The 21,082-nt window shown below is 41.6% G+C and overlaps 1 protein-coding gene across 2 annotated transcripts in view; it reads left to right on the top strand.

Moving 5' to 3' along the window:
- The window catches only part of Astn1 (astrotactin 1), a 329,272-nt gene that overhangs the window by 221,652 nt on the left and 86,538 nt on the right, over positions 1–21,082 (top strand). For both annotated transcript variants that reach the window (XM_075988353.1, XM_075988352.1), the window contains exons 9-12: positions 2,502–2,576; positions 10,307–10,444; positions 10,934–11,084; positions 19,610–19,776. In XM_075988353.1, the coding sequence (XP_075844468.1) occupies positions 2,502–2,576; positions 10,307–10,444; positions 10,934–11,084; positions 19,610–19,776 (531 nt within the window). The remainder of the gene's footprint in view (positions 1–2,501; positions 2,577–10,306; positions 10,445–10,933; positions 11,085–19,609; positions 19,777–21,082) is intronic.

The following is a 21,082-nucleotide window of genomic DNA, read 5'->3' on the forward strand; positions in this document are numbered from 1 at the left end:
CAAACAACTTAGGAACCATGCCAAGAATTCCTCCAATCCCACATTGTAACAGTTTTGAACCTAGAGATAACTTGAAGGTGAAATGTGTGTTATCTAAAAAATTATTAAACTATATTAAGTGAAGATGATACTGCCCCCAAAGAAAAGATGAAATAAGTATGTCTCTTTTTCTTTATTTTTAATTGTTCTAGTGTTTAGAATCAGTTGAGTCATTTTCTCATAAATTTGGATATTTTACTGAATGGTTCATATTTTGTGTTGTTCAGGAGACATCACTTAATGTTCAACCAGACAGAAGCAAATTCAAATGCTAGCCTGTATCCATCCATATATGACGAAAGGAACAGCACATAGATGACATCTGGTGGGGGAGCTGTGGCTTTGCTGAGGGGGCTGTTCACGTTACATTATTTGGATACTTTTGAAGCCTTGGAGATTTCTAAATTGAATCCGAGGAAGAAAGTATTTATAAATAGTAAGCATAAAAATGAGCACACTTGTACTGTCTTATCCCTTATATAGGCCTAATAGCCAAGGCTTCCTCTTGTTGCAGAGCACGGACTCTCCTAAAGCTTTCATAGTTTAGCTAATTAGATTAAGTTGGTGGTTCCTAATTTGATTTAGCCCAACACCCCATCTGATAGCAACCATTTAAAAGATCTCTTGTACTGTTCATAAATAATACAAGCTGTGCATACAAAATTTCACAAGTAAATAGAATGTGTTAGTGGTAATTAAGTGAGAAATGGCCAAGTAATTTGTAGTGGTATAATAACTGTTTGTAACATGTAAATATTGTATTGCAGCACAAAAAACAAGTGCCACTACAGATATTTGTACATAATACAATTTACTTTGTATAAGGCATAATAGATCTGTGATGTATAATAAAAGCGATGGAGACTGATAAAGATATGCTGTATTGCATCTAGTATAATGGTACGCTACAGCAATTCTAACATTTCAGAGGCAGAGGTAGAGGCAGGAGGATCAAGATGTTGAAGTTACCTTCAGCTAGGAAGTGAGTTTAAGGCCAGCCTGGGCTACATTAGACCCTATCTCAAAAAAATAACAAAACAAAATAAGCTCAAACCAATATCTGTTGTATTGATGAATCAATGATTATACAATGTATAATTTCCCCTCGATCTTCATAATAGCTATGCACCTGAGATGGATCTTGTATTAAAACTGTACAAGCTACCTTGTGTTTATATAAAAATGGGCTCAGATTTATAAAGTTTTTAAACACTTGAACAAACAGCCATATGATATTCAAAATCTTGCAAGACACAGGGACATTTTGTGTTGTGCAGAACAGTCCTGGGCACTGCAGTATTTCAGGTATTCTATCCCTACCATTTAAATGCTAGTGCTCTTCAGCTACCAATGTGTCACTCGAGAAGAATCCTTTACATGTCCCTCAATTCTGTCTCCTCAATGATAAGCTTTGCACTGGCAACCAGAGACTTAATGACTGATACTAGATTTAGCCCCAAATAATAATTATAACATATTCTCTGATTTTTGTAGCCCTCGGGAAACAAGGAATGGCCAAAATAAAAGCTTAGTAATTGGATTAATTATGCGACTATTCCATAATTATGCTCCATAAGTGAAAGAATAAGTTCACCTAGTGTACACAACAGCTCAAGTTCTAGGCTTCACTCAGACTTGTTGGAATGAATAGTTCATTTGGAGTTTCCATGGCTAAACTAGTGAAGCGATACACATTGTTTAAAAGAGATCTTTTTCTACTTTCTAGAATGCTTGCCAATACCCAGATGTTTGGTAGCAAGGAGGAGTTGATAGTTACTTGAAAAGAACTAATTGCTTCTGTTTGTATGAGCAGAGTCAAAAATGTTTGGATACATTTGGAATATCTCAAACACTAAGGATCCTTATATCATTTTTAATAGGAAGACTCTGACCTATGATCCTTGACTAAAATTTGCTAAATTTTCAAAAGGGTCTGTAAAGTTGTTGTTATTATCTATCTATCTATCTATCTATCTATCTATCTATCTATCTATCTATCTATCATCTATTTTGCAAATGAGGTGGTTGAGTCAACAAGGCAAACTATCTGCCTTACTCAAATGGTTGGCTCAGTAGCAGAGCAGGCTTTGAATACAGAAATGCCTAGTTTCAAAGAATTTGACTTTTTAAAGATATCATGTCTCCTATCTTTCTTCAGTAAGGCAAACATAGGTTTCTGTGAATGTACTACAGAAAGATTGTAAATTATGGCTGAGTCCCATCTTACTGTGTAGAGCAGCAATGTCACGTCTTTGTTGGTAATTCAGTTATTTTTTTAATACTAACTTTGTTCTTAGTACCTTTCCTGGGTTTAAGGTTGTATATGCACTCACATGTATGAGCTTCTTGAGGGCAAGGACTATGTGCTCTTCATCTTTGGGTCTTTGGAACCTAGCAGAGTAGCTGACATGGAGAGAGTGTTTGTTGAGTGGACTTTAACCGAATAATGTTTCTCCTTTTAGGCCTTGGCCTTACACAATATTTCAGCGAGGCTTTGACCTGGTTTTGGGAGAGCAGCCTTCTGATAAAATATTCAGGTAAGTTCACAGGGATGTGCTTTTATATGTCTATAAGTCCCAGTGCTCCTCGGCCCACTGACCATTTCTAGGGTTAAACACAGGAAACACTTGGGTTTGTTCTGTCTACTTAGAAAAAAGTGTTTGACCCAAATCATACCCAGGGGCAACATGGAGGGCTGTAAAGTCAGACAGGTTCTGTTTGGGTCCAATTCCATTCCTTGCCAGCTCAGTGAGCTTCAGTAATGTGTTGAAACTCTCAGAGCCTCCAGTCTCCCCGTTTGTTAAATGGGGCTGTAATACATGCCTGGCTAGATTAGAGTGAGGGATACATGAGATAATACAGGGAAAGTCCCCAGCACAGAATCTGGCACAGAACAGGCAATTAATGTCAGGTTCTGCTTTTCCTCTTTACATCTAATTTGCACATTCCTTGTAGAGTCTTGAGTTGTTCAAAATTAATCTCTCCCGCCCCTGCCTCCTTCTATTCTAAACCCTACCTTATTATTATTTTCTTTTATCTATTACCCTCCTGATCAAATTTGATGATTCTAATCCCTCCCAATTTCTACCTGCATATCTGGTAATAGCACACATTACAAAGGCTCACAAGCAAAGGGGAGATTTGGGTGCCAGCCATGAACTATTGAATTTTCGTAAAATTTATTTCACACCAGGCCCTTTCTGGAACATAAGCTTATTTCCAATCTAAGATTTTATTGTTCATTCCCGTAGTCAGTTTGTCCTTCCCTCAACATGCATTTCCATGTACCTACTTAGAGCCAGAGCCTGTACTTGGCCTGGTAGCACGGTCTTTGTCTTCTTCCATGAGCAAGCCCACTTTTGGAGGATGTGGACAGACATTCACAGGTGGATGTTGTCATAGAATGAGCTCAGTTACTGAATACCTTTGCTGGAAAGAGGCTGAACAATGGAGAACAGGTGGAGAGCTTGCTTTCTTTGTTCCTGTAGTCATGCGGTTGGCTGAGACTCACTTATTTTTAACTTCTCGAACCCGTTTCTCTATCAGTCACATGTTGCTTTGGTGCTGACTTTTGCCCCTGCACCACCCTCTTGAGCCCACTAGCACACACGTGTGCTATTCCTCCTCATGACTTAGGATGGACACGGCTGCAGTTCATATTTACATGATCACTTCCTCAAATGGCCTCTGCTTGCCCATCAGTCTCCTGAGTGTCTTTCTTAGGGCAGGTTGGGTCAAGTTAATGATGCTGGCTATAGGCTGCACTTGAAATACTTGTAGTCTACTAGAAATCAGCAATATTCCTTATACTTAAATTTTCTAACAATGATTTTTATTTGGATGATTTTTTCCCTATTTTCTCGATGTTCAACTGCCAGGATCATTAAAGGTTTCTCTTTCTTTCTTTCTTTTTTTTTTTTAAAAAAAAAAACAACCACAACAACAATAACAAAACCAAGGTGATAGGGAATCATGAGAAATTTTGTTGATAGAATATATAAGTTCTCTGTTTCCAACAAATTGTAACTTAATAGTAAAAAACCAAAGGTTTTGGTCAAATCTCTGTAAGAGTAGAACTTGCATATGAAAATATGTTCCATCTCCACAAGCATCATTTTTTTTCAAGCCTGTTGGCTGACAGGCGAATGTCACAGCCATACACTATTACAGAGGGAGCAGGTGCGGTGTTTAATCCATGACTTCACCGCCTCAGGAGCCAGTGCGGTGATCAATATGTTATTAACAATTTTGGTACCTAATATGACAATAACTCTTTTCTCAAATGAATACCATGGGTTGTGCTTCATGTATTTGGGGCACTTTTAAATTAAAGTCACTCTGGCATCTAAGTCAACCATTTACCAATGGAAATTCTGAGAAAAGTTTGATCTGACCAGTGATGAAAATTGGTTATTTATTTGCTGTTGTACTGACTCATGATTTTTATCATGATCAGTTCCAAGCCACTGCATATTTCTCTAGCATGTGGAATAGAGTTTAAATTCTGGCTTTCAAATCTTTCTACCACTGAATGTTAACAGTCAGCTATGAAATAAGCTGCTCTTCTCCTGTGGAATTTTCCATTCATGGTCAAATATGGCTTCTACTCTCTCCAATTCACTGCATCCAGTATTTTCTCAAACTATCATTCAGCCAGATTGCATCTTTCCCTCCTAATATAAACATTGAACATTTCCATGGTCCACACCAGGTTTCCAGATCTGTCGTCTCTTGAACATCCATTATTCCAAAGCATTATTTCAGATGTTGTAGGAATGACCTTGATGGGCTTGATGAAGGAAGTCCCTGTCCTTAAGTTTGCAGACTCGCCCAAGAGGTGGTCTTTTATCTGTGGCCCTATGTGATAATTACTAGGCTTTGTAAAGACTAACGCACCCAGCACAAACCAATTCAAAAGTACTGGGACTTGTACCCAGGGAATGAATACTTTTTTCTAAAGACATTATGGAAAATTTTATCTACATACATGATTGATAAACACTGCTATAAAGCTTCTGTACTGTTTCACAATGAATGACTATGGTAGTTCATTGTCAATTAATTTATCTCAGATTTATTTTTAACTTGGCATTTTTCTTTTGAATGAGATGGTTACCTTCTTGAAGAAAGAAATGGTTCCATAGATCGGTTTATACATTTAATATAGTCTTGAACATTTGGCAGGTAAGTATAGAGAGTCATTTTAGGTATCTCCTGAGCCCTTGAAATTAGACAAGAAAAGGCTATGGATGGTGAACTCAACTTTGAAAAACAGCAATCCCAAGATAGATGCAAGAGGGCACTGGTTTACTCAGCTTGCTTTTATACCAAAGACAAAGACATTCTCATGATACCTCATTCTGAAGATCCATCCATTCCACTGGACTCTCTGGTGCCAAATATGAGTGCAGGATACGTGTGTGTGTGTGTGTGTGTGTGTGTGTGTGTGTGTGTCTATGACCTCCCCTTCAAGTGTTTACCTTCATCCCTGAGAAAAATATTTTGCCCTAGAAAAACCTGGCCTGGGAAGAGTGAAGACACCAGGTCAAGAGCTCTCATGTTTTCCCACGTTCTGTTTTGCACCAGGCTAGAGAGACCACAGAATTATTCTGTATAGTACTGTCTAATGAATGTTTGCCTCTAGACAGAAATTTCTAGCTGGGCTTCAATGGGATTGTGCAGCATAGAGCTGAGTCCTCAACAGCAGTGGTCACCACCAGCTGTCTCTAAAGAAGGCCCGACGTGGGAGAGCATTCCAGATGCTCACTCAAGCTTCCCTTGGGTGATGTTTTTAAAATCATCCCTGCCAAATTTACATGAATGAGGGACAGATGAGATTTCAGGACACAGCTTTTTTTTTCTAACAGTTTAGACTATATTTGGTTTTTGGAGTTGTTCAGTAGATTTTGTGTATGAAAGAAAGTTTTAGAATTTCATAAGCACCAGCCAGCATGGGCTGTCAAGCCTCTGGGATCCATATTTGACCAACTCCATATTTCTTTTCTACAAAGGTTGACCTTTCAGAGGTCACTGATATCCTTATGGTATTAGACAGTGGATTTGTAAACCGGGGCCAAAGAAATCACTGGAGAAGGCCATCGTGAGGATAAATGAGTAGCTCTGCCAACTGCCTGTCCTTTTGAGTTCTCAATAAGTGTTAGATTCATACCACATCTAACTGGGCTTTCGTTATAGGGTTTCACCTTGACTCTACCAAGACTGAAGGAGACTACATTGCTTTACTTGCTAACTAATATAGTTAGTTTCTCATGAAAACTACATCATGGTTGTTAGATCCATCCATACTCAAAGTTTAGCTCACATTCTGTTTGCCATGAATAATTAGCTTCACCAATGTATTCATTAAATTTGTACCTCCTGGGTATGTCACCCAGATGCCATTGAAAATGAAGGAAACAAAATATTCTGTTGATTAGTTAGTAGCTATTTATTGGTGACATCTTTAGTCTAGGAATTGTGTTAAGTGCCCTCTGCTACCCAAGAATGCACATTCTCCTTAGAGACGATGAACCCAGAAAAAGGACAGGCACAATTCAATACATGAATTGCAGAGATTATGTAATGTGGAAAGCAGAATGTCACTTGCTTGGCCTCAGTGTGGAAGACCAAGCTTCTGGAAGGACTTTCTGGAAGGGTTTGTGTCTGTAAATGGGTGTTTAAGTGAGTCAATTGAGGTGAAGAAAAGAGGACATAAAATCCAGAAATAAATAATAATAGAAGCAAGTATTGTGATTAAAAGTGTAGAAGGATGTTAAGAACCACAGTCATATAACATGGAGGGGGAAGAAGTATGAAGCAGGGAAGATGTGATCAGAATGACAACTTCAGAACTTTGAACTTTGCATACACGAGAATATGTCAAATAGTTACAGATGGATTTTTCTTAGGACCACTATGAGATGGTTGAGCAGGAATTCCATAAAAATAATTAACCATCTTAAATGTACTAGAACTGACAACTATTTCCTAAAACCTGTTACATTACCCAAGAAAAAGTATAATTTTAACCAAAATAGAAGACAATGGTCAATGTCCAATGAACCACAAAATACTGATACCATTCAAACTTGTGGTAATTTTCTGAAGCAGTACATGTTAATGTTGCCCTTGTTCAAGCTGACTAGTATAAGTGAACACATCAAGAATGTCCTTTATGAAATCATACAGATGTCTGAAGATTATTGTTGTGGGATATTGGTACACTATGTGAAGATATATTGCTATAATTTGTTTAATAAAGAGTTAAATGGTCAATAGCTAGGCAGGAAGAAGTTAGGTGAGATTCCCAGGAACAGAGAGGACTCTGGGAGAAGAGAGGTGGGGAGACACCAGGAGATGCAGAACAGGCAGGATGTGCAGGAGGAAAGGTAACAGCCATGAAACATGTAGCAGAATATAGATTAATATAAATGAGTTAACATAAATTATACAAGCCAGTTAGGAACAAACCTAAGCTAAGGCCAAGCTTTCATAATTAATAAAAGTTTCTGTGTAATTATATGGAGCAGGTGGGACAGAGAATGTCTCTTTACATACTTTCCTTGTACCAAGTGTCAGCTGCTCAAGTGCTTGGCTGTACAGCAGGACTTTAAAAGAGCCATGCCTATCTCTATATGCTGGCCCTACCTGAGACTACTTTCTCAGGCCCTATGTGGATACTGAGCCCTGGTGCAGGAGAATTGTCTGTATTTCTTCAATCATGTTTTAAATAAATGCTGATTGGCCAGGCAGGAAGTATAGGCCAGTCAAGCAGAGAGGAAGTAGAGGCGGGGTGATGAGAACAGGAGAATTCTGGGAAGAAGGAGCTCATTCTTTTCAGTCCTGCCCAGACCACCAAAGAAACAGGATGTGACCTGCCCCGCCCGCTGAAAAAGGTACTGAGCCATGTGGCTAACATAGATAAGAATAATGGGTTAGTATAAGCTACAAGAGTTAATAAGTAGCCTGAGCTAATGGGACAATCAGTTTTATAATTGATGTAGACTCTCTGTGTGAATTTCTTTGGGGGTTTACCAACTGGGGGAACTGGGCAGGACAGAAACCCCAACAAGCAGCCCCTCATGTTACAGAGCCCTACATTGGGTCTTTTTCTCTCCCACCAGCTCCCAAAAAATGACACAGAGACTTTTTATTAATTATGAAAGCTTGACCTATATCTTAGGCTTGTTCTTAGCTATTTCTTATAACTTAAGTTAACCCAGTTATATTAATCAATGTTCTGCCACATGGCTCATGGTTGTTCCCTCTCCTCCTGTACATCCTGTTTGCTCTGCATCTCCTGATGTCTCCACACTTCTCTTCTTCCAGAGTCTTCACTGTCCTCAGAAGTCCCACCTAACCTCTTACTGCCTGGCTATTGACCATTCAGTTCTTTATTAAATCAACCACAGAAATATATTTTCACACAGTGTAAAATATCCCACAACAGGTCATATATTAAAATCCACAATTAATTTTAAGTCCCAGATTCAGTGCACCTTGGGAAAAACATCATTCCTGGATCAATCTGTTCTTACTATATTACCAGATGTGCGTGCATGTGTGTGTGTGTGTGTGTGTGTGTGTGTGAGAGAGAGAGAGAGAGAGAGAGAGAGAGAGAGAGAGAGAGATACTGCTATGCCTTCAATAAATTTTCTGATTGTTTTCTTAAATGAATACAGCAATAGCCTTTTGTAGTCTCCCAGCACCACCAAGTCATGGTCTTGCCTACGACCTCACATTCCTAGAAGCAGGAAGATCTAAGAGCATTCTACAGAGAGAGAGACATCTCAGAGCATGACCAGGAGTTCAGAGGATTCAGAGGAGTAGAGTACCAAGAAACAGCAGAAATGGGAGAAATATCTACCAAATCAGGCCACATCCGACTTCCACAGAGATGTACCCCTTTCCCAGAATCCCCTATAAAGATACTGGAACCTGCCTTCTTCTTTTTTAGCAATTCTGATGGCAAGGACTGTCATTCAGGTCATGGGAAGGAATGACATAGCTGAGCATCTCCAGTCTGTAGGGTTGTCTGTGGTTAACATTCTTGGGCTGATGACACACTTCATAAATATATACATATATACAGCATCAGTCTGATTTCCTGACATCTCAGGCATCCCAGAGATGGGAGAAGACTGTGTGGGCTAGAGAAGTGAGGAGCAAGGCTCTGAAACGTGGCTGTGACCAGCATGCTGATGGTGCTGGTGCAGCGTTCTGCTTAATTGCACTTATCCTTCCATTGTTCCTCCCTCCACATCAAGTTGGGAGGAGACACTAAGCTGCCACTGCCTTGTGATATTCCACCCACATTGGCTTTTATCCATCCGACTATTTTTTTTACTGTGAATACGGAATATTTTAATGTCTTTGAGGTGAAATGAATGAATAAATAAACAAATAATCTCTCCTGGTTTCCTTAAGCTCTCCCTTGAAATGCTGATTGATTCTTTTATTCCTTTTAGCTCTTGTTATAAGAATAAATAAAAAAAAAGAGTCTTCCCTGCATCCCATGGGTTATCATTGTTAGCTCAGGGTGTGGGTAGGAGTTCAGAAAATAAATCTGGGCCTGTTTTGTTCATTTGTTCTCATTTGTACATCTCTTTCTTTGCTCACCCCTGGAGGCCCCTAACTTCAGTCACTTCTATTCCTGTTATACAGAAACCAGAAAAAGAAACATTTTTCCTGTCTTTTCCTTTTTAGGGCTCCCCCCAAGTAGGGAGAAACCCTGGCTGCCACTTCAGGTTCACAGTCAAGGGATGAGGATGGGGGTGGCCAATATCCCTTCTCAATTAAACTGCTTCCAATTTCCATATGACTTAACACAAAGGAGGATCAGCTTTAAACCTAGAGAATCTGAAACCCACTTTTTATGACTTGATAAAAGCCACTTCTGATATCTGGTGAATGGGTACCATAATCAGATCTTCTGTTCTTTGGCCCCATGAGTTTGATGAGGCCTGTCTTCCTCTGGCTCAGTCATGCTGTCCACGCCAGATAATTTCAACTGCTTCACCTGTCTGAAGAGCACTGCAGGGATGGGGAAGATGAGAAAGGAGCAAGCAAGGACAGAATTCCAGATCCCCTGGTGTAATTCCTGTGCTGTATCAAGACTACTTTATGTGTAGGTCTCTGTAGTCACCTGGTTTGTGGGTATGTGCAGAGTCTTCAGGAAGGCTGAGGAGGAAGCAGCTAGCAACAGAATGCTGGTGGGCAGTTATGCTCAGCTATAACATCTGGTGTGTGTGTGTGTGTGTCCACCCAGATTTACCTACACTCTTGGGGAAGGCATGTGGTTGCCCCTCAGTAAAAGCTTCGTGATTCCACCAGCTGAACTGGCCATAAATCCATCAGCAAAGTGTAAGACCGACATGACTGTGATGGAAGACGCTGTGGAGGTCAGGTGAGTCTCACTTCAGGGTGGCTTAGCAGGTAGAGTGACAAGCTACCTGAAGCTACCATAACTGGGGGGGAGGGGACATAGAACAAACTGAAGTTGGCAAACTGCCTTCAAGCTCCCCATATATACACAGCCAGGATCTGCTATTTATCTGGGTCAATATTGCATAACCCAAGGCTCATTCACTGGAAGAGGACATAAAATTAGAGTTTGTAAGTACTTCCCACAAGCCTCAAGGACTGACAGGCAATAAAATGTTAATATCCATGCCTACATTCATATCTCCTTCTTTGACCAGGCATTATAACATTGGCTCACTTCCCAGATATGGTGAATGCCCATGATTTGTTAACTCAAGGCTTTGAGCATGGCTAATCTTCAATTTTTATAAAAGAGTGAGACCAGAAAATAGCAGACCAGATTGGAAGACAAAAAGTAAGAACACTTGTTGCTTTTGGAATCCCTTGATTCCTCCATTGCTTCTTCATGCAGAGAGGAGCTGATGACATCATCATCCTTTGACAGCCTGGAAGTTCTCTTAGACTCCTTTGGGCCAGTGCGTGATTGCAGCAAAGATAACGGAGGCTGCAGTAAGAATTTCCGCTGCATTTCAGATCGCAAGCTGGACTCTACTGGTTGTGTGGTATGTCCATTCTTCTATCCTATAGGTTCCTCTATGGGGTGGGGATAACATATAATACAATTGTACAGAAGAAAAAATGTGTGGTAGCCATGTGTGACCACCATCTAGCCTAAATTAAGAATTTTTCTCTTGATAGGAACAAAGAGTTAATCAGTCCATCAAGAAATATCCAAAGAGCATTATTAGGTGTTCTAGATCTTTCTAGAGAGACTTCCAGACTTTCCAGTCTTACAAGATAGTTGGTAAAAGCTATTTGAAAACTAATCAATTGCTTCCACAATTGTTGTTGGCTCCAAGACTAATAGCAAGTTTTAGGAGAAACCCACCTACAGCTAGGGATACGAAAAGAGTAAGTTATGCTCGAAATGGTAGAGAAAAACATAAACAAACATGGATCAGAAGTGAGAGAGACGGCTCAGCTGTTAAAGGTTAAGGCTGGCAACAATAACAACAAAAAGACCCAAGTTTAGCTCTCGGTGCTCATGCTCACCTCTCCAGCTTCCTCTCTAAACGCAGGCATCTCTGCCTTTAGAGTTGGAAGTAGACCTTGTCTCCAGAATGAGTTCTAGGCTAGCCTGGACTACATAAATCCTACATATTGTGATCAATTGGAACTTACATTAAGAAAATCCTGCTTCTCTAAAAAGTGGGTCTCTGTTTGGTTTTGCTTTTTGTTTTCATATCTATAAACTTAGATAGTTTAAAAACAGGTATTATTGTTAACCAGTAAGACTTTGGGGGCTAGGATTCCTCTGCTATCTCCCAGGTTATAGATATGAAGACAGTTCTGGACCGGGAAGGTAAATGGAGGCAGGAGCTGATGGAACCAGCAGGCTGGTTCCTTTATGTTGGCCATTGCTGTTTCCACTGACAGTCATCTGTTTTTAGTCCTATCTTCTTCAGAGATTCGGAGGGGAGAATCATGAACTATTCAGGAAGTTAGAGGGCCTTGGTCAGGGAAGGATGGCAGGGAAGATGTTCAAAGTGAGAACAGAGGAGGAAGGGAACATTCATTGAGACATGTAGTCTGCAACAATGGCCTGGGGGAAAGGACTGGGAACTTGCAGCCCTGGGAGTGGCTATGGTGCCCCATTTAACTTCCCATTCTGACAGCTGTGATGTGGGAGGGGACCCAGAGCACGGGAAAACTGTGAAGATGCTGAGCCAACACCATCTTTCACCCTCCTTCTTACCCAGCTCTGAGCATCTGTTCCATTCAGGAATATGTTAGGTCTCCATGATGAATGCCTATCTGGTGTCCAGGGTGTAGTCTCCAAACTGGTACCAACTAAGCTGCAGGCAGCAGGGGTCTGGCTTATATAAAAAAGAAGTGGACATGAAGAAAAGCAAAGGAAAGATACATGGCAGACAGGAGGATCTGGCAGATACCCAAAGAGAACAAAGAACAGAGGGACTCTTGGGGAAATACAAAGGAAAGCACTTGTTAGTTCATGGCTTCCACAGGCAATGATGCCCATCATTGCTCTCCTTCTTTGGCCAGTTCCACATACCTGAGTTTCCCAGGTGACAATCTCACTGCTCAAATGAACTTCATGATGAGATACTTTTGTTTTTCTCTTTTACCATCCTGCCTGTTTCTCTTTACCCCGATTTTAATCTTCTATTCCTTATTATTTTTGGGGTCATTTTGAGTACTGAAACCTGTGAACAGAAGTGCACCTATGGGATCCTTCCTTGCCTACCGTTATCCACCCACATGTGATTCGAACATTCATATGCAAGAATTAACTCTCCTTTTCTTGCTACTACTTCTTATCAGGACCCTTCCTCCAGGGTGGGAGTTGCCTGTCAGGTGCCTTCTGTTGGCCACGCTTGGCCTTTCACTTGGCATGTAGCTGTGCTGATGGAGTCCTATAGTTTCCACATTGTGATCTGTGAGACGGAGCTAGCAGGAATAGTTCTGATGAATATGCATTTGCAGAATTGGAGCCACTGAAGAAAGTCACCCAATTATACCAGTACTGTATTAGCATAATTCTTTGAAGTCACTATTCCATGTGGCTCCCAGAGGGAAAGGGGCCAAACTGATTGGCAGACACATCCCATTCACTGTTTCTCATTGGCTTTGAAGCATATGATCACTAAACTGAAGGATAGAGTATGTTAGAGCTCATTACGAGGTTTGTGACCCTACTGAAAAGACGACTAGGGATCTGACTTTGAACCTGACCCAACTCTACTGGGCAGGTGTATTGTCCCAAAGTCCTGGTGTGTTAGTAGAGTGGTCTTTCATCTGGAGGTGGGCTGGAGGCAAAGATAATCGGTACCCTCTGCAATTTGGGAATTGACACGCCTCTGCATAAAGACCCTTATTTTCAGTCTTTTGTGTGTTGAATGGAAACACTTCCCAACAAATACACATTTTTATGAAAAGAGAAGAGCATGAGAAACCAGAGCATGCTGGACCTTTAGAAACCTGGACGGAGTCAGAGATAATGGACTTTGAAGAAGACACAGCTGTGTGTTTTCTAATTTAACCCAAACCAGACAGGTAGGATTCAAGTTATGTCCATGCCATCTGCTCAAAGAATTTTAGAATGAATTCTCTCTAGGAAGGCTCTTTCAGTTATGCATCAACTCCCAGGGGTTAATTGCCTCCAGGTAATTACCCTGTTATTTGTATCGTCTCCAAGAACAGGAATCCAATGCCTCTGGAAGGCAGAACCTTGTGCAAACCTTAGCATACCATTACAAAAATGCAACTCCTCTCCAATAACTGGGGACTGTGAAAGCTTCCAGAGGATTCCCAGAGCATAAGGCTGCCCCCCCCCCACTGATGACCAGGCCTTATTCATTGTGTTCAAAGTTTCCTCCACCAGACACCTTTGAATTGATGCTGGAACAAATCGCACTGATTTCAGTGACTTAAAGCTCTATGAGTATATTATATTACAATTCTACTTGCAAATCCAGGGTGGGGTTATTACTGATCTAAAATTAAGGCATGGTCAGGGCTGCCTTCCTTTCTGGAAGTCCTAAACAGAACCAATTCTTCTATCTTTTTCAGTCTAGAGTCCATAAACTTTCCTCAGGTCAAGGCTCTATTGCTTTACCTCTAACTAAAGTTAGAGACTGTATTTTTTTAGCCATCATTCTGCAGCATATCTCTTCCATTCTGTGTCCCTCTTTCACTTCTAACAACTCCCTGTGATTACATCAAGCCAATCTAAATAATCCAAGATAACCCTCTCATCTAAACATCCTTGATTTAATCCTATCTGTAAAGTCTTTTTCTCCATGTAAGGCTAGATATACTCTTACATTTATACGAATGTATTACAAACAAATTTGGACGAACCATTCATGAGTAATGGCAGTGGAAATTGAGTAGACTTAGCAGACAGAACTCCAATCTGCCCCACCCCAGCCCCAGTTTTCCTGAAGGCTTCCATATCAACTATTATAGTGTGTGTGTGTGTGTGTGTGTGCATTCATACCTTCATGTAGAGGCCAAAGAGAAACATCAATTGTCTTTATTAATCACTTCCTACCTTATTCTTTAAGATGAGATCTCTCACTAAACCTAGATCTCAAGAATTCAGTGAGACCACCTTGATGAAAGCCACAAAGCCCCAGAGATCCTTATGTGTATACCTCCCTAGTGGTGAGATTACAGACATCTGTATAGACCAGGTCTGTATTTCTATGCGTGTTGAGAATGTAAACTCACATCCTCATGGTTGGGTAGCAATCACTTTACTGTCGGATCACTCCTGCCAACCCCCTTCATTCTCATGAAGCCTCCCTGCTGAGGTTCAACATAAAATGTGCCGTGAGAGTTAGACAATTACTACCACTGCTATACCAAAAGTAAAGGAAATGGGAAATTCTCATCTGCAGACTCACACCCATGCTGAAAATGCCCAACAAATGCTATTGCTTTGTAAGACATTGAAATCGACGGGATAAGTAGAGTAAGTAGACCATGGCCATGAAAGGAGCAGGGTCAACAGCCCTTCATTCTTGTATGTGAAACTCATGACCTTCCCTGCCAGACCATTATGGCGACTCCGACACCCTTCCTCCATGTGCTGTCTATGATGGTTTCCCATACCATATGTCATTTTACCATTGCTAGAAAATGAATGTGCAGGGACCTTACGGATGAGCATCTCTTCTTCTCTCTGTAGGACAATAAGTAAATGAATACACTTCAGAGATTTCTAGAGAAATTGGGGCAGGAAACCACAGCAGACTGAAATATAAATTTAACTCCATCATACTTTTCCCCTTTGGAGAAGTCCTGCATGTCTTGGACTGGCAAGTGAAAGCCTATCAAGAAATTGTGGAAATCATCACTTGCAAAAGGAGTGAGATTGTCGCATAGTAAAAAAGAACCCATCTCCAGTATAAAATGTGGCCACATGCCTTATTAATCATCCAAGTTCAGTGAGGCAAGCTCAAGTGCTGATCTCTGTCCTTCTTCTCCCAGGGGACACGAATAAGCGCATGCGTCCATCACTCATAGCTATCTGCCAACAAAGTGTCTACTTTGTAATCTGGAACTGAGGTATCTGTGGCCTCCAATTTAGTCTCCTAAGTAATTAATCAACTAAAACTCATTGATAGAAAAGAGGGGGAAAGATGGCAAAGAAAAAGATTTGAATGGGGAAAATCATTTTAATCTCATTAGCAAATTATGCCTTGGACCAGTAATGAGTCAAGAAGTCATGAACACCTCATGGAAAGATGATTAACCTTGTGTATTTTAGGGGTCACTGAAGTATGAGATCATTTATTAGACCTTCCTGGTGGGGGAGGGTTATGGCTATAATAAATGGACTTTTTAAGTCTGTACTTCATAAAGTCCCTGGGACTGCTACATATAACCTATGCAAAGTGGGGTTAATATATGACCTTGGGGCTCTCTCCTGTGCAAATGGTTCTCATTCAAGGACCAAATGGAAGGATTATCCACAGCCAGAAAGAGAGAATACCCAAGACTTGCCAACAGAAAATGCAACTTCTATAAACAATACTCCCCACACCCCGTGGCTGGAAATGCACCTACTTCCAGAAGCAGGACCACAGTTGGTTGCAGCCTCTTTATGTTCAGATCAAGATTTTGAGGAAACCTGAAATGTAAATGTATAACACAGGGAAGACACATGAGAAAACAAATTTATTCCATAGATGCTTGAATGATTACCTCCCTAGGGAATGGGTGCTCCGGATAAGAGCTATGAAGAAATCTCAGTTTTTCATTTCAACATTGTTTTTTTCCTGGAAATATTTCTAAAATGCTCTGAACTGCCGCCCCAGTTAGTTACAGTACAATAAAGATAATTGCATCCTTCTCAGTGACTGGGAATCTTGTTTTGCCTTCAAGGTCATCACTCTAGACAGCTTGCCGTGTTTTCTGCTAAAATAGTTCCACTAATAACATGGTGTGTGTGTGTGTGTGTGTGTGTGTGTGTGTGTGTGTGTGTGTGTGTAAAGAAGGACATAAGGAAAATATTAGGATAAATCTATAAGTCCATAATTCATCCAAGAATATGCATCAGAAATTACTTCACATAGTCAAATAGCAGATCTACAGGATTGCTTTACATTGTTGACACATTGCCTTTATTTCTTCCAAGGAATCCAGATTTTATCACAGGTGCACAGCAAAATGTCAGAAACACATACAAGCTTTGGAGTCAGACAGATCTAGGCCCAGAGTTTGTTTCTGCCATTTCCCACCATGGCAGCCTTAAACAAGGTTGTTTTTCTGAGCTACCCATAAAATGGAGACGATAAAGTGTACCTGTGTTGTTGAGACTACAGAAAATGCACACAGATAAAAATGGACCACAAAAAGAATTACCTACTTCAGTACAGCTATGGCTAGTGATTTAGCTTTACTTAGAAAAACAAAACTCCAAAGTGGACAAAATAGCAGACACTGTCTTCTCTCCAAATCTTTGAAGAGAATCTGATATCAGGCGGTCAAGTAGGAACAGCTATGGTCATCTTGGCATTAGGGACAGGCCAGATGTGACTATGCCAGGCCGAGGCATTCTGAAACAAAACTGGCTCCTGTTTCATTCAGTGAAGTCTTTGTCAAAATTTGTGCATGATGGAGCACTCTGAAAAACAGCACGTGGCTGAGGAGCTGGTGCGTCCTAGCTGGGGACTGATAGAGTTATCTGGTGTGAGGGTTGAAATTATGTTAAGTTGGATTGACAGGACAACTGGTTTATTCTCTCTTGGTGGCTTTGTCAAAGGAAGGAGGGGAGAACAACTCCTGCCCACCAGTACAAGACATTTAATTCCAACAACACGGTGTGTTTTCATACCCAAACCATGCCTGGGCAGTCACATGGTGCCTAAGCCAGCCCCCTCTGGTGACACATCTGGCCTAACATCTGGGTGGCCACGGAGTTTAATGGGGGGGAGGAACTAACTGATCGTGGGGTGCAATCCTCAGCTTCTTCATTTGCTTGTTTGCCATCATAACCATTCTGGAGAACATCTGGGCATACACAGCAGGGGCTAGCCCTTGGAATTGCCTTTAAATGCTGCCACCTTCCAACTTTCCATCTGCCTTCTTGGGGAGAGGGGATGGACCAAGCTGGGGGCCTGGCAGGTTGGTGGGGGGCATTTGTTTGGGAAATTGCACAATTGGTGTCAGTAAACACTGCATATCCTGCTGTGGTTGTTGACTAGAGAAAGAGTGGGGAGGAGAGGTGGCTTTTCAGAGACACATCTGCCTAAGCACTAAGCTCTGTGCTGAGCCAAGGTGTCTGGCGGAAGAGAGAAAGGACAAGCCAGGCAGTAGGGAGTGAAGGGAGATGAGGTCACACTGCCAAGTTTCAGAAGTTTGGTTTGTGTTTTGAAGGAGTGTCTCGCAAGAGATAGATAGATAGATAGATAGATAGATAGATAGATAGATAGATAGATAGATAGATGATAGATAGGATAAGATAAAATATAGTCATTAAATTCCTGAATTTGGGAACCAAATCTGGACATACTCTCAGCTCTGCCCCACTCTAGATGCTTGAGCCTGGCCTTCATGTACGCATTCCTCCCAGCCTGTTTGAATCAGTGTTAGCATTAATGCATGACGTCTTCACATGAGCACAAGGATTCAGGTGACAAAAATTAAAACATAATTTAAAAATTAAAAACAGGATTTTGGAGATTCTAGTGCACTATCAGGGGTTGCCTTCTCCTTGAATGAGGATAACACAGGAAGTTGTGAGAGAAGGGAGCAGAGACTCAGTTTCCAGTGACTAGGTCTGTCACTCGAAGTCCCAGTCTGACATAGAAGATGATAGAGCCACTGAATCAGGGTGCCACAGACAGCCCACCAGGGATCCAAGTGTGGACTTGCTTGAAACAGCTGTGATTCTAGGAGTTCAACACTCTGTGCCTCAGTTTCCTCATATGGGTTACATGTCTCACCTCACAAACTGTTCTGGAGGTTGGTGTCTTAGGGATTTTTATTGCTGTGAAGAGACACCATGACTACGCTTATGAAGAAACATATAATTGGAGCAGGTGGGGGCTTACTAATAGCATATCATCATATCGGGAAGCACAGTGGTGTGCAGGCAGATGTGGTGCTGGAGCTGAGAGCCCTACATCTTGACTGAGAGGCAACAGGAAGTTGGTTGGCTGTCACACTGAAGCTTGAGAAAAGACCTCAAAGCCTACCTCCACAGTGACACACTTCCTTCAATAAGGCCACACCTCCTAATAGTGCCACTCCCTTTGGGGGCCATTTTCTTTCAAACCACCATAGTTGGACTAGACAACGAGGTAGGCTACTTGCTGGGGTCTGTGAAGGTGTTGCTGGGGCTCACCTTGCTCCATGAGCTTTACCAGGATCTGAGGTTTCTATGATTTCCTCCTTTGCTGTCCTCCTTAGGAAGTTGACCTAGGACAATTAGGACAGAAGAGCAAATGTTCCCATTAAGACCTGCTAGCCAAATTCACCGTGTTACAGGTGTTGTGGGCTAGGAGGCTTCCAAAGGGAATCTTTGAGACAGCAAGGTGATGAGCCCAGGACATCACACTCCTCTCCAAGGCTGTAGGAAAGTCTCCTTCCGGCCTCAGACTGGAAGCCCTAGCTCACTCCATTTCCCCAGTGTCGCCAGCTGGTACCAACATTGATAAAGTGCCCTTTTAATGTGAGTTCAAACAGCACCGCCGCTCTCCCTAGTCCCCAGGAATCCCTGCTTAATGCATTTTAAATCCTGGCCCATCACTTCCGCTCTTCTGCCAGCCTGAGGTCCAATAGGGAAGCAGCACTCTTCCCTGTCTTGCCACATAGCTCCATGCCAGCCTGCTCCGAGCCAGACGCTTAATGCAAATGTGTGTGAGTTGTGCCCAGACAGAAACAGAAAGATGTCAAAAAAAAATAAAAGGCCTTTTGCTTTTAAAAGGAGACAAAAAGGCAAAAGGAAATCCATAGATTATTTTCCAGGGGTAATAGTTCCACATGGAGCGTGTCAGTGACTGTGCTTAGGTCTTCTGTTTTACCCACTTGTACGGATGCTTTCTGGTTGTGCCAGTGCCCGTCAGGACTCAGCCCTATGAAGGACAGCTCGGGCTGCTATGACCGCCACATCGGCGTGGACTGCTCTGATGGTTTCAACGGAGGCTGCGAACAGCTGTGTCTCCAGCAGATGGCGCCTTTTCCAGACGACCCCACCTTGTACAACATCCTCATGTTCTGCGGGTGAGTGAGCATCAAGGGACATTTGGTGCCGCAACCCCAGTAGGTCCTTGCGAATGGACTGGTCACTCCTAGACCCTAAGGAGAGAGCCGGTAGCACTTCGATAGTCTAATTTAGAGGAACCTTACGGCAAGATAGTCCAGTGGCTACAGAAATGCAGCCTCTGGCTTACCCGAAAGGAACAATTAACGGCATGGTTTACGTATATCGTTGCCCAATTAAGCAAGGACGTTCCAAGCTTTGCCTTCGAGGAACTGTGTTAATGATGTGTTTTGTGACGGAAACTGTTCCCGCGGTCCAAAACTTGAGAAACTACCAGACGGGGAAGGAGTGTTTTTTGTTTTTTTTTTTTTTAATGGAAGCTTCAGATTCTGCTTCCAAAGTCCCCATATTTTGCAAAGCCCTACCTCCTTCCATTAAGTCATTAATTAGTTACTCTCGGTTTAACGCTTTTCCTGGGATCAGCTCTCCCCCACCCATGTGAGAGAACAGGTTGGGCAACGCCACCCGCCACCCCATTTCACAGGTGAGAAAAGGAATGGTTAGTGAGGTGATCCATCTCCCTTGAGACTGGAAAGTTAGTGAATGAGAAGATTAGGAGCAGAATCCAAGCCCTTTCTGACTTTTTAAAAACTCTGCAGTTTTCTCAAAATTTAAATTTGTATCGCTGATTGAAATTATATTTAAAGCCATTTTCATGCTATATTTATCAAGTAAATAAAGATTTAGCCAATTTTGTTATGCCCATAGATTGCTTATCTATCTTTTGCTCCCTTCCCACCCTCCCTGCTTTTGCTCCCCACTCTCCCACCCAACCCTGTTGCTGCAAGTCAGTTGGGGTGCTCACACATGACCCTGACCACTAGGCTGCCGAAGAAAGTAGCATCTAAGTGCATGTCTTCCAGGCTCTCAGCAGCTAATAAGCTTGCATGAAAATCAATGTTTATAGTCATAAAACTATGTTAGGGGCTTACTAAAAGCCAGTGCCTGCTGAGTAACCATGAAAAGATTTCTAGTGCACTTGTAATGCTATTTTATTGTATTTTATCTCATTTCTTTGCAATTGAGCAATTTTTGTATTTAGTTTCTTGTAAAATCCCATTCCATAAATAGAAGCTTGCTCTAAATTTTAATGTTCTCTATAATGTGACTATTAAGGGTGACCCACTTCAATTAATGGGAGCGCAGACTCAGTGAAAGTTACATCCTTTTTTCTTAATTGTATATACATTTCATCACCCGCTTGTGTAGAGAACCTAGTTAGGTGTTAGATACAAGGGGAACAACAGGATGTCCAGCCTGGTCTCC

The sequence above is a fragment of the Microtus pennsylvanicus genome, chromosome 10 (assembly GCF_037038515.1).
Source record: "Microtus pennsylvanicus isolate mMicPen1 chromosome 10, mMicPen1.hap1, whole genome shotgun sequence".
Taxonomy (NCBI): Eukaryota; Metazoa; Chordata; class Mammalia; order Rodentia; family Cricetidae; genus Microtus; species Microtus pennsylvanicus.